This window comes from Chlamydotis macqueenii, chromosome 2 (assembly GCF_036417535.1).
Source record: "Chlamydotis macqueenii isolate bChlMac1 chromosome 2, bChlMac1.mat, whole genome shotgun sequence".
NCBI classification, from domain to species: Eukaryota; Metazoa; Chordata; class Aves; order Otidiformes; family Otididae; genus Chlamydotis; species Chlamydotis macqueenii.
In genome coordinates, this window is record NC_141557.1 from 25,174,531 (window position 1) to 25,189,059 (window position 14,529).

At 40.4% G+C, this 14,529-nt stretch overlaps 1 protein-coding gene across 3 annotated transcripts in view; it reads right to left on the bottom strand.

The window, feature by feature from the left end:
• Positions 1-14,529, bottom strand: part of CALCR (calcitonin receptor) — a 156,231-nt gene that overhangs the window by 31,910 nt on the left and 109,792 nt on the right. For all 3 annotated transcript variants that reach the window (XM_086741572.1, XM_086741571.1, XM_086741573.1), the window contains exons 6-7: positions 13,566-13,657; positions 6,370-6,496 (exon numbers count right to left, since the gene is read on the bottom strand). In XM_086741572.1, coding sequence (XP_086597698.1) covers positions 6,370-6,496; positions 13,566-13,657 — 219 coding nt within the window. The remainder of the gene's footprint in view (positions 1-6,369; positions 6,497-13,565; positions 13,658-14,529) is intronic.

Here is a 14,529-nt window from a genome sequence, read left to right on the forward strand (position 1 = left end):
CTTCTCCCTGTGGCTTAGCAATGCTGGACAGGACCTGACCAGGAGAGTCAAGGTTTCCTGTTCTCCCTTTCAAACGATGTCCCAATTACCAGTGGCATCCTTTTTGTGTTAAAAAAAAAAAAAAAAGTTAAGTGGATCTTAGAAAGCTGTTAGTGACTACACTAGTTCCTGTTTCAAAAGACAGTTTGTGACTCTACTGTCCTGGTATAGCATTTGCTATGTCAGGAAGGAACTTGTGCCACTGAAATACCTGCTCTTCTCTGCTTAACTGATGAAAGCTAATGACAAGAGAGGTATCTGTCACAGGGGAAACAGGAGGGACAGGAGATGCAAGCTTATCTTTATGAACCTGCCCAGGGAAAGGAAAACAAACAGGATTTGCATATTTATTTGTAGATAACAAAAATTATTCTGGGGCACCCAGAAAGCTCAAGCACACCCTCAGTCCTTTGCTTGTAAATGATGAATTAGAGGATTTGGTTCACTTGCCCACAACAGGCACTCTTGCTCCCTGTTTTACCTTGCAGCTGAACAAAAAAATGCCAGAATTTCATCACTGAACATGGTGTCATGAGACACAAAACTGGTGGAAAACCTGTGACTTCAATAGAGCTTGGCATGGGTGTAACTGGAGACTGACTTTGGCCTTCTTTGACTTACACAAAAGCAAAAAGTAAATTTTAATCTCTCCAGGCCAACCTTGGTGAGCCAGCTTGTCCTAATGAAGTCAATACACAAACATAATCTGCAAAGGCACAAAATCTGCACAATTTGTAAATTCACATATACACACTGGGCCCGATCTCACCAAGCCTCACCCCTATACCTGAGGCAGTAGAAGAACAATCTTTTAAACAGCCAGTTGGACCCTTCACTAGATGAAGGGCTCCTAGGCCAGATGATGATAGCTTTCATAAGAACATCCACCCTCTCCTAGTGTGGAAGATACAATAGAAGACACAGGAGCCATGACCGCTAGACATTGGCCAGTAATTCTCCATTAGAAATTTAGTTTTTGATTACTTTTGCATCTAGACAAGACTCTAGAACAGCTAAACTGGCTGCAGAGGCCCCTGTGAGTAATCTAGTTGAAGCAGAATGGAGGAACAGATGTACTAAGATGAAAGACTTTGGAGATGCTTTCAGAGCAACAGAAAAGCTCTGGAAATAGTTACACTAATAATGGATCAAATTAGTTTAACAAGAATGGAGCCTCCTGAAGCTCTGCCTTGAGCACAACGCATGAAACAACTTGGAGGATCAAAACGCTGTTCTCCTTTGTGGAGCTCCACCTTTGCTGCTTCCAGGGGAGACTGCACCATGGGGACTGCTGGGACCACTGAGGCAAATACAAGTCACATGAGACAGCAGTTTTGCCATTTATCTTTGCTGGTATCAGCTACAAGCCTCTCATTTGAGAAAAATATGTTTTTAAAAAACCCCAGGCTCTGCCAGGCTACATCAGAAGGAACTGAAAGCAACAAGATATGAGAAGGTAACATTTATCTAGTAAAAAGTCCTAAAATTAACACTGCTCCTGAAACGCTGTGAATCTCTTTTGTTTTCTTGGCTCTCACTCCCTCTCTATTCCTTTGAGAACAGGTGAAGTCATCAGTATCGTAACCCCATAAATCACAGTAACTACCCTTTATACATCATCTGCCCACACACCTCAATGTTTTATTGCTACTGTTTTACTGTGACAGGGAGAAAAACCTAATTCACTTGGGCACTCATGGTTTTCACCTGAATTCGTCAATGGTGAGACTGATTAGAGTGTTCTAGTGTCCATGAGGATACTGAATTTTCTCATATTGCTATGACCATGGCCTTGTAGTGGACAGCAGCTTTTGTGCTCTCCTCACTTTCTGTTGGTCTCACTAACAATGCTGAGTGGGATGCAGCTTAGTGGTTTCTCCTGAAGGTTTACTTCTGGAGATGAGTTTCTGGCAGGACATGTCAACCAAGTGCCCTTTGCCATCCCACTTCATTTCCACAGTGACAGCATGCTGCACCATCAGCTAGAGTGGTAAACTAGCTCAGGATCCTTAAAGTATACCTACATCTACACAAACAGGCAAGGACAGGCTTCAGCCTATCACACCCCATGTCCAAGAGCTGAGCAAGTTACAGATATTGCCAGTGGAAAGGGCTGTGCAAGGCTCAGCCCAGTCCACATCCAACCTTCCTGTGGTGAGAAAATGAAATCACAGTGCTTTTGATAAAACACAGATTATAGAATCATAGAATGGTTAGGGTTGGAAGGGACCTTCTAAGGTCATCTAGTCCAACTCCTCTGCAAGGAGCAGGGACATCTTCAACCAGATCAGGTTGCTCAGAGCCTCATCTAACCTGGCCTTGAACATTTCCAGGGATGAGGCATCAACCACCTTTCTGGGCAACCTGTTCCAATGTTCTACAAACCTCATTGTAAAAAACGTCTTCCTAATATATAATCTAAATCTATCTCCTTCTATTTTGAAACTGTTACCTCTAGTTCTGTCATAACAGGCCCTATTGAAAAGTCTCTCCCTGTCTTTTCTGTAGGCCCTCTTGCTTTGGATTCTTGGATCCAATCTTTGGATTGCTTTGGGTTCTTCCTTACCAGCTCTGCTGCTGTACCCATGTAAGAGGGAGTACAGATTATTTATACATTAAGGCACAAATAAGCTGTGTGGCATAGCTGGGACTTGACAGTGAGACTGGAGCATGTCTGAATGGATACTGGATCCTTACTCTCTGATATAACATGGCCAAGCATGACAGCCCACATGGGACTCCCAGGAGCTACCAGTGGAGCAATGATCCTTGCTATGGACTCTATAAAACTGCAATTGAAATCAAAACTTTCACACCATATAATGCCAGAAGTAAGGGTGAAACTACTACATGAAGTGTGAAAAGGCTACAGAAGAGCCTGGAGAAAGAAGAGAACAGATATCTCCACTAGAACAGGAAAGCAATAAAAATACAGTAAGATCTCTTATAGCTTTTCTGGAAAAGGTTCTAATTACTGAGCCATTACTGATCTGTGACCAAACTTAGTCCCATCTACAAACACATTCATATTGGTGCCCATGGAGCTGATCAATTAGTCAGTTTCTCATTAGGAGAGCTATCTCCTCAGTCATTAGCTGTATCTTCCTTTACCCCTATCCGTACTGAGTATTAAAATCTGTAGTCTTGTGGAATGTAAAAAATAAAAAATACAGATCTGATGTAAAAAAAATATATTAATAGATTAGACAACAAGAGTTTTATTTATATTTCCAGGGTTTTTAATGGAGAACACAATGTGCTGTTCACAGATCACCCTTCTTGTGTGGGTCAGTCTCAGTTAAGAAGGTGATAGAAGATACTCCTTCCTATAAAATCCGTTCCAGTAACAGAGTAATTAATGCAGTTGCTACTTTAGATACAACATGCAAAAAAATAGCTCACATAATATTTTTCAGTATATGTAGATAAGTGTTCATACATGTGTCCTGTTTATTTTTGTTCAAGTGTCCTTGAATCTTTTTCATCGCTCTTTCACTTCCTGTACGGCCATCCAGGCTCACATCTTTCTCTTCCAGATCCAGAGAAATCCAAGAAAGAGAAAGAGAGAGAGAAAAAATATTATATAACCAGAAAGAGGAAAAAATGAGGTAAAAAACCAAATTAAGATTTATTGAAAAAGTGGCTTGACTTACCATTTTACACGAGCAGAATGACCATCAAAGGGTTTCACTGTGCAGCAAACTATATGTGAGTAAGGATGGAGTATGGCCTCTCCTCATGTAAATGATGCTTTGTATTGTCTCATATCTTTTGCGTCTGGATCACAGGGAGAGTGGGAGTGTCTTGGTGTTAGGGATGAATTTTGTCTCTTACTCCTCCTGTCTTTTCTCTTTGTTGTTTAACAGAACCTTCTTTCTTCTTTCAAAATTACATGGATTTGGTGATATCCTCATAAATATGTATTTACTGTAAGTATTTTCCAAGGCATTGCATATTTAAAATCTATTGTGAAACTTTATGCAGGAAAAAAAAAGAGCTGGATCTATTGAGGTGGAAACACATTTATTGTTTTGCAGAATCAATACCACCAACTTCATCTCTGCATATGGCCATTACATAAGGGGTATCTGTGAAATTCCTTATACGCGCTTCAGTATTTCTGTATAGATCAGAGGTAGGAGCCATACACACATGAACCTGTGAAGCTCAGAAGATGCACAGGAGGAAAGTGGATAAACACAGCAAACTGCAGGAAGTCAGAAGCAGTCATCATGAAACTGACTTAATAAAACAGAGGGTGCAGCAGGGACAGAAAAAAACCTCAATCTATAAAGCCTTCATTTGCTCCGTTAATTGACGTTAAAATAAAAATATTATGAGAATCTACCTGAGGTAATAAGTAAATTTTTAACATAAACCCCTTAAGTCTTCACATACTTATGTGGAGACTATACGTAATTTCATCATGTGTTAAAAACTTGCCTCTGGAAGTTAATTTTCTTTTCCCAGTCATGTATTTACAAGTTTGTTATGTTACTAAAATAACAGACCATGCTTTCTAATAATGTTGGGAGACTTTGAACATATTAGCAGGTCACCTCACTTTTTTTTTTTTTTTTTTAAGGAAAGGAAATCTACGAAGTGAGGCAAGATCCAGCAGTGAGTGTACCCTCATCCCATACTTGACTGCAGAACAAAAATGGGAGACTCTAGATCTTCAAGTTTTGTACCTCACCCTTAGACAGCAGTTCACGGCTGAGTCAAAGACATGCAAATTCTGTTTGGAAGAAGAAAGTGCAAAACAAGAGTTTTGTCCATCAAAGCACCTGCTTAGCTAACAAGCTGCGGCCAGGTCTGCTGACACAGCCTTATTCGGTAACATTAGTGGAAGGACACCGGCTTGGGCGATTTCCATGACTGTATTCAGCACTAAGGGTTCTCTTCATAGCCTGACCCGAGACCTGACTGCGTACAGAAACCCCTGCACTGCTTTGGGGCTCCCCAGCCTGCAAAGGTAACCACTTATGTCATTTCTATAGTGTCTGTTACTGTAGCAATAGAGGTTGGGGATTTCATTGGGTGATGCTCAGCATACTGGTACCTGTCCTGTGGCTACATAGGTCTATCAAAGCCTCTGAGAGCTTTGTCATTGACTTCTCTGGGGTCAAGATTTCACTCCAAATAAAGATCCAGCCCAAAGGCACCAGATACAGTTTTTAAATTAAATCTTAGAGTCCTCACTGCAGCCCCAACTTTTAGTTTAAAGCATTTCACTTCAGATAATTTACTTCTGCGGTCAGGAAGTATCATTCTTAACCCTGAGGTAATGATCTTACTTCACTTTAGGTGCCTGATATCACCTGCCATTTTTAATCTTCAAATACCAAGTATATTTTCATTGCGTCTCTTGCACAGGCTATGTAAGTATGATGCTATGCAGTAAGGAGAAACAAAATGTGTGATTTTTTAATTATTCTTCTGCTCTTCTATTTTTTTAATCTCCAGATGGTCCCTGGGACTGGTGATGTTTTCTTTAGTCTATATATTTCCTGCTTTAATTAGCTTACTTAACCAGCACACATTTGAGAGACATACATGTGATCAGATAATATCAGGTGCTAATGTTTAATTGCTTTCACAAAATTTGAAGCGGATAAATGTTTGAACCGTAATTGAACAACCTCATTAGAAGACAAGCTGATCAGTGTTGTGACATAACTTGAGAGATTCCCAGGCTTGCATTAATCTCACATCAGCCGGGGCTGCTGTAACGACAGCAAGCGCAGTGCGACTGCTCTGTTAGAGAGCAAGATCAGAGCTGGGTGACATCTGGAGATCTGCCACACATGCTTATCAGCTGAGGGGCTGGCACAATTTGTACCACTATCTAAGAGGAGTGAAACAAGCTTATTGCTTTGATTTACCACCTCCCAAGAAGAAAAATGCAGCAAACAGATCTTTTGGGGAGGATTTTGAAAAAAGCCATATCCCTCTCCATCCCTGCCCCTCCCCAGCATGTGCACCTGTGAGGAAGGACAGGTGGCCACCAAGGGCATTTGTCCCTTTGGGGGCTTTGTTGGGAAATATCACCTAATTGGTGCTGAGAGAGCTGGGGATCTGACACACGTTTGTATGGACAGGCTGGTCAGAGGAAAGTCTAAAGCTTCTCCATCTTTTACCAGATTCAAAGACTTTCTTTGCTCAGTGAAAGATCTGAGCGAGGCTGAGTAAAATTCTCAGAATCTGCACTCTCTGTGTGTGTTTTACCAGACGGTTGTCACTAACTGGTGAATGTAAATGTCTGGTTTTGGTGTGGGTGTAGTAATTTTACTTGGGTGTTAAGATGGAAAGGAGTCATGCAGTACTTACAGGATCCCTTTTTACAAGGCCCGGGTTAGGCACAACAGCAATGAGGTGCGCAATTGTAAACATGGAGTTCAGCACATAAGAAAAAAACAGATTCTTATGCAGTGTTATCCTTTGACAGCTGAGGCTCCTGAAAAATATGTAGCACAGGTCATAAATTAGTATTTTTCTTCTGATGTCACTTTAACAAGCTCTTTCTGGCAACAGTCTCTCAAGAATGCCTTTTGGCAAGGCGTAATCGGAAAATACATGCCTTGCATTGCAGCCATAACCTCTGACAAATTTTTGGGTTTGTTTTTACACCTGTTTATCACCACATGCTTTTTAGACCTTGTTGTAGAGAGCCATCCAGCTACATTCTGAGCCCTTGATGCCTCTCTTTATTTCATGGTAATTGAGATATTAAGTGGTGAAGCAGAACCCTGAGAATTATTAGATGCGCATGATACAAGTAATGAACATCAAGAATACTGCTTTATAAGTAACTGTTCCCTGAAGATTCAATTTCAGATGAAAATTATTTGCTACTTTAAGAATTAGTGAGATAGGATGGGAACTTTCAGCAGAAAGCCCCTTAAATTACAGGGGGATTTGAGTTGGTATCCTGCATGTTTCTAACTCCAGCTGAGATCCCAAACCATAAGTTGTTTTCCTGCTCAGAAGGAGCAGCAGTCTTTTCTGAACGACTGATTTTGGGGAGGGTAGGATTTCTGCTATTGTGGGTAGCAGAATTTCACAAGAAAAGTTCACAGAATTCTTGAGCAACCAAATCATGACTGTATTTTCAGACCTGAACCACCTTTCTAATTCATGCCCAATCCTCATGCCACCTCCTCAGCTACCCCTGGAGCAGAGAACAATGCCCCTGCAGTGCTCCATGCCCCGAGGAACAGCCCAGGACTGGCAGGAGGTGACTGCAGGAAGGCAATCACGGAGTTGTTAGATGATGCTGTGATGTCTGTATTCAGTCTAATCAAAGGAACCCTTTTTCTGCTTGTTTGGCTTGTTTATTTATTTACTTTCCTTTTTTTAGCTCCTTGATCACCTGCCACTTATTCTTAGTTCTCCTTGCACCTATTTCATGAGTCATTGGATGGAAATCTTCCTTTAGCTTGAGGTTGTCTTTCTGGTTATGGTCTTATTATCCTGCAATGCTCAGCACTTTTGTTGACCTCCTTATTTACCAAGACACTTTCTTTTGTTCAGGATCTCCATGAGATGCAGATCCCAGGGGCTAGAAATGACAGTATCTCTTTACACTTGCCCTGTTTTTATATTCTTCCTTTAGCATCAGCTATTAGCAACTGTCGAACACCAGATATGGCACTAGATGCACTTTCAGTGTGATCCACTGTAGGACAGGATATTGGGCAAAACAGATCATTTTTTGGAGCTATTTTTCCTATACTGTGTTCTTGTGCTTACTGCATCTGTATTTTCCCCATCACAAATCCAGTCTAATGTTCCTTTTCTGCTCCTAAGCTCTGGTGGTATTTATCTCTGCCTGATTCTTCCTTTCTCCCCATTCTCCATCACTATACTTTGCCTATGCTACTGACCCCACTTTTCTTGGGCCACTATCCTGTGCCCATCTCCCTCTGCCTTTCTTTTGCAGTCCTGAGAACAGCATTGGTGTGATGCCAATCCTATTTCCAAGAAATAAAAATTTCCCTGTTACTTAGAGCAGTCCCTTTAGCTCCAGGCCACAGAGACGCAGACCCTTGTCTCTCCAGCAGCCTCTCTACATGGCAACCGGTACAGAGAGACAGTCTTTTGTGATAATCTCTGCTAGGTACGTGTGTCTCCACTCCCATTCCTGTGCTTCCTCACTGCTCCACTCGACTTTTACCAGTCTACTCCTCTATTAAATTGGGTTGTCCTTTGCTGCATGTTGCCTTCATCTGCTGTTCAAGCTGTTTTCCCTGCCTGCCTTCCTCTCTTAGTTTTACTGCTGCATTGCTCTTCTATTGTGTTCCCCACCTTTTTTCCTTGACTTCAGCTTTCATGTTAAAAAATCACCTGGATCATTAAGTATATATTTCCATACAGTCACTTTTTAATTTGACCTTCAGTGTTTGCCATCAAAATGGTATCAGCACCTGCCTGACAGTCCATACTGAGAGGAAAGCATTGTAGCAAAACCAAAACCCTTACTTAGTTCATCCTCTCTGCTGGTTTTGAGAATGATCTGTAATCTTTTCCTTTTCTGACCTCTCTAAGCTTTCTTCCTAGCCATCTTCCTGATTTCCTAATCACTCCTTCACGGTGTTTTTGAAGGCTCTATGTCACTACCCACCCATCCTTCTGTATGCTCCCTACTCTGATTTATTAGTCAGTATGCAAGAAGACATCGCTAAGTCAGTTATCTGGGTCTAAAACTTGTGAGTTTTTTGTGTCACTATGCCTTTATCAATTGTGTCTTAGAGTTTCAGAGTCTGCTGTGCTTCTTGTAGCTCCTCTGTGTTTCACATTTACCCTATGTCTCCCACATTTCCATTGACAGAGATAGGTTCTCTTATCTACTCACGGAGTCATCCTTACTTTTGAGTTCCTATCTCCACTTCTCTATTGCATCTAGGATATTTTGACTTCCAAGGAGCTTTTAGTATTCTTTTCTTCATAGATCTGTGCTGTCAATCTCTCATTTCTTCTCATTCATGAATATAGAGAATACTGATTTTCACTCCCAGCCAGTTATTTTCCACCTCCTACCCATTTGTTTGGTTTTTAAACTATTTTCATGCTTTCTACCATGCTCTTCCTTACCCCTGGGGAAAACTCCCTACAAACTTCCACAAATTATTCTTCCACCCATTATTCTTCTTCAACTCCCTTTAAAAGCCTTGGCAACAATGAGAATGTAGGTGCATTCACAACACACCATCTATTCATCTGGCAAATCTAGACTTACTGTACTCCCCATCTGCCTTTATACAAATGTCTTTGTTTCAGTAATTCAACTGGAAGTGATTTGGAGCCAAAAGTCCCTTTTCTTCTTTTGTGTTTTGTCATATAAGATAATGGGATCTCAGTTTGAAATTATAAAAAATATTGCAATAATGGGATGATGCATGTAACTGTTAGACACTCTACCTTATGAATACTCTGTCTCCTGTTAGGAGTTAGCATTGGTTAATGATGCTCGTCACTACGGATTCAGTATTCCCTTCTGAAAGTACTGCAACATCTGTGATGCCAGATCACTATGAATCTTGATACCGAAAACTTTAAGGAAAATAAATCTCTGCCAGGAAAGACTTACATGTGGGAAACAGCAACCTCTGCAAGCTGTTTGTTGCTGCCTCTACAGTCAAAGGCTATTATATAGCCCCGAAACCATCTCTTGCTATTTGATTGACTGTCTGATTGATGGCTTGCCTTCTATTGAAGGTCAAATAATCTATCACTGTCATGGCCAGATGATAGAAAACAACTGAAGGTAACATGAACCCTGCTCCCATAGAGCTTTATTCTCACTTTCTTAGGATCACAGTTTGGTTCCCTCCCATTTTGCAGCACTTTGTTTTAATTCCTTTCTCTACTTCTTCCTGTAACCTTTGTGTCACAGATTAGTCATGGAAGGGGAAGGAGAAGTGGAGGAGGAAAGAGAGGAGGAGGTATATTACTGTCTGGAAGGCTGTTGCAAAGATGAGTCTTTCAGCGTGGCCTGGGACCGGTCAGGATCATGCATTGCTCATGACTCAGAGCTAAGAGTGAGTCAGACCGCCTGACCCTGCCTCGCTCGCTTCAAGGAATCATCCTCTGGGTCCATTGTGGGCAGCCAATTTAACCAGACCCTGTCTTTACTGTCCCCAAGAACTCTGAAGCCTGGGTGTAGGATTCCAAATCAGGTCAAATCATGCTCTTCCCAATTTTCTCAAAGCGTTACTGTGGCTGTGGTTTTGTGCTCTTTATCTTTACAGAGACAGGCAGGGAATTCATCAGTTTACTGGGCAGAGTTTCTAGCTATCTGTATCTGATTACTGCACATTATTACTCATCAAACTGCCTCTCTGGAAAGCTGCAGAATTCACAACCTGTATTTTGGATTCACCTGTTTAGAGCTTGTCATCTTACAGACTCTCATAGTCTATGCAAAGTCCAGCCATTTTATTTTCCCCTGTTTCCCAGACTCACCCTTGATGGTGGTGATGTCGGGCGCTTATTCTTTTACTGCCCTTCCTGTCTGACAGCTGAGGCACAGACATCTAACCATACAGCCCTAAGATTCAGACCAGCTTCTTCCAGCCTCTCGTTTTACTGAGCACAGCCTTTTCCAGACTATATGGACACCCTCAGCCACAGTGCACCTTTCCAGGGACCAGCAGCAGATGAAGTAACCAGGGAGAAGCATTGCATAATGCTACTGAGAAAATTACTACTAGAAGGCACACAACCTGAACATATCCATAGATATGTAGTACATACAGATCAAAATTGGAACCAGAAATAGGCTAAGGTGCCTCATGTAAGGTTTAGAGTAAATAATACAGGGACTCTGAGGCTGGAACTGATTTAAGCACTGGAAAAAGGTATCTGGGGTTTTGTGGAGCACCTTCTACTGCAGATTTTTAGAGCAAGGCAGCCATCCTTTGTGCACTAGAGGTGGGAGTTCAGCAAGAGGGTCTTTTTATCCCCAAATTTATGCAACTACTATGCATGTATAAGCTGGAATTTTTTGTTTGCTATGTATTGATGGATTCTACAAATCTTTATATGTGTATTTGTGGCCAAAAAAAAAATCTCAGAATTTCAGATAATGAAGTTGATGATATCTCACAATCCAGCATGTAAAGTTTGCCACATTGTATTGAAGTTTTAAACTTATGCTGCAGAACATTAAACGTACCAATTTCAAGACACTTAACAAATGCCAGTTAGTTTAGACACACAAAAACTCTGTACTAAAAGAATTGTAGTAAATGTTTAAAACGAAATGGTCACATTTCAGGTGACAAAAAGAAATAGCCATTCACAGAAATACCCTTTGTTTTAAGTTAAGGCTGCAAGATAAAGGAATAGAAAAAATGGCCAATTTTTCCCTTTTTAGACTTGGAAATTTCAGTGTGAAAAATGGCTTTGGGAAATAAAGGTTTAATAGAGAATGAATCTTGGTATTTTTGAAAATAAGGCATATACACATTCATTATCTGGCATGAGTGGGAAGGTATTTATTTAGAACCTGCTTGTAATTCACGGTTACTATTTTGGTCACTAAGATCTGAAAAAAAATGCATCTGATGTGTTTGTTAAATTTGAGTTATGAGATTTGAAGGCTTATTTTTGTCTTTCATTTTTCTATAAACATCAGCCAAATAAAAACAAATGATAAATTCTGACCTGTATACAAAAGTCATGCTCTTTATCTGTTTGCTAGGAAGATAATTAAACCCTAAAAGTATTATTCTACACTTCTGGATTGCAAATATGTCTTTGAGCTGCTGAAATAGATTGATGAATATACAAAAGAATATAATTTATCTTTCTGTGAGCATGACAATAAAGAAACAAAAAATTGTATTTTGGATGCTCATCAAGGGCTTAAATCTGTTGACATTCATGTGGAAAGAAGTTTACTAATGCACTCAGACAGGCTTATTTGTGCTCAGGAATAATTTTAGCTTGAAATAATTTCTTGCAGGCTAAATTACAGTCTTGAAACAGTACACTCTTACAATGACAGCAGTGATGGACTTTTAATTACTAGAGGTTGCCATTATTGTGCAACTATTCTTTCTTAAACTCTGTAAAGAATCCTCTGAAGAAAAAAAAAAAATTTGTGTGTTCCATTTTCCTTGTATTCTTGACTGCTCAAAGAATACTGTATTCTTTGAAAGGTTTGGGTTTTTTTCTAGATTCTTGAATGAGGTAAGTTTTTTTTGGCAATGAAAGTCATTCAGATTATAACTGAGTGTGTTTTTTATTCAGAAGCATTTGTAATTCTTTCTTATATTACTCTTACTTTGTTTCCCAGAGTACAGTGTGGGGAATACTCATTTGTATCCTTGGAAACGTTTATCCAGGTAAAGTTGGAAAACTTTACCTGGCCTTTTAGAGTACCTTGCAGTTATCTCCACATATACTCTACTGATGGTGAGCATCTGTCTCTGGTCATGAACTGATGGTCTGGCTATCTGATTACAAGCAACTGATGCACTTTTGCTGAAATTATTAAGATACCATCCCATTTGGGTCATTATACTGGATATAGCATTCTGTTTCATCAAAGTATCCGTGAATGGACATTACAACCCTGATTTCTGAGTGTGCTATCAGCCCGGGAAGGCTGCAGTTTATAGTGATATTACAAAAGTAAAATACCTTAAAAAGATTACTTAAGAGCTAGAAGAATATAGCTTATGCAAGTCACCATAGCTCTGGATGTACAGCAGCTCAGGATCTTGTCCATTGTTTATTCTTGAATATTTCCCCCTGCACCTTTGATGTCTTCTAATACTTACCATTTCCCTGCAGGCTGTTCCCAGACAGCGCTTCACGACTGGTTGCAACTGAAGCTGTGACTACATATCTGACAGCAAATCTGAGCTCCCTCTGCTCCTTCACTGCAGGCACGTTATAATAAATAGTGTGCAGACAGGTTTGCTAAAGGATAAGATCTAAATGCTCTAGTTAAGTTTCCATACAGTAGCTGCACTGCAATGCTTTCAGTGAGTATCAATTTAGTCTCAAGTAAAATTCTGATACAGCACATCACTGTTTTTCCTTTTAATGACGATAACAGGCTGCACACTAGTGTCAGATTCACCTTTAGTGCCAAGCCCTGTAAGCATCTACTCAAGTCAACAGCTCAGTCCTTCAGCTCTGGACAAAGGTATTCCTGTTCTTTGGGAGCTGGGGTCTCCAAGTCACTGCCTTATGCAGTCACTGCACCTGCCAGAGGCTGGATGTGCCCTTCAAGAAACAACACGTAACCAGTAGTCCCTAGTTACACCACGTCCCTATGGGCTATGGTTTCACAGCAGTCGTGATAAATCTAACAGCATGATCTTGACTACACATCACTGGGAGATGTCCCATTGGCGAGCAAACTCTGTGCTGAGACTTTTTTACCAGGGTTGTGTTAGAAGGCACTCAGAAGAGCTCTTTCTCACTATCATGTCCCCTTTCCAAGCTTTTCTTTGGTTAGCCCTTGAGATCCCTCAGGGAAAGAAGGGAGAGTATCTGTAAGAAACACTTACTTGAAATAGAAGAAAATTGCCAAGGAAATCAACAGGGATGTTATAGACAAAGCATGGCCAACGATCGCCATATAATAAAGTATGAACGCCATCTGCAATTTAACAAAAAGAAAAGGCAAACGTGAGCAATTTGCAGGAACTCAGATTTTTTTCCTCATTGTGGAAGAATCTACAAAATCAACCTCCCATTTTGTATTTCTTTTCTTTCAAAGGTTTCTTTTCAATATACTTTAAATATCAGCAAGCTATTAAATAGCATGACTCATGGTCTAAAGATGAGATAAGTGTTTCTTACATGAGTTGATCTGTTTCTGCTGCACTGAAGTAACTGGCAAGCTCCCTGCGCACACTATATGTGACTAACTTTCCCGAGCTCTAGGAGAGCACAGCAGACATAACACGTTCAGATTTTCAAAAAGCCCATGACAAGTTTCCACACACACAAAAAAATTACTAAAGAGAATAGGTTGCTGCAGGATTGGTAGAAAGCTTTTATGGTTTGAAAGCAGCTTAAACAACAGGGAGCAAAAGCTTAATCGCCACTTTCGGAGATGAGTCAGTGGCTAGGTACCCTCAGGAGTGGTATTGGGGCTGGCTTTTTGTTCAACATATTCTAGTTTATCTAGTTTTTTCTTCAGTCATTTTACAACTTTGGAATCAGCTCCTGCTTTCATTAACCTAAGTGGTGGTGGCCTGATTCAGATTAAAACCAAATTCATATTTACACCATCCATGTAGAACAGACAGGATCTGAGTGTAAATATCATTTACCAAGTATTGGAAATCTACACATATTAAGTGTAAACAGCCTAGGTCTCCTAGTTTTCCTGCACAAAGACTAACCACAACACTGTTAGTAAGTTCAAATGCTTGACAACTTTTTCTGAGAGCACCAGAAAAATAGCAACCTCAGAGAGGGAAGACCAGAGAAGATAAGGCAACTTTCTGAATACAGAGTAGTGGG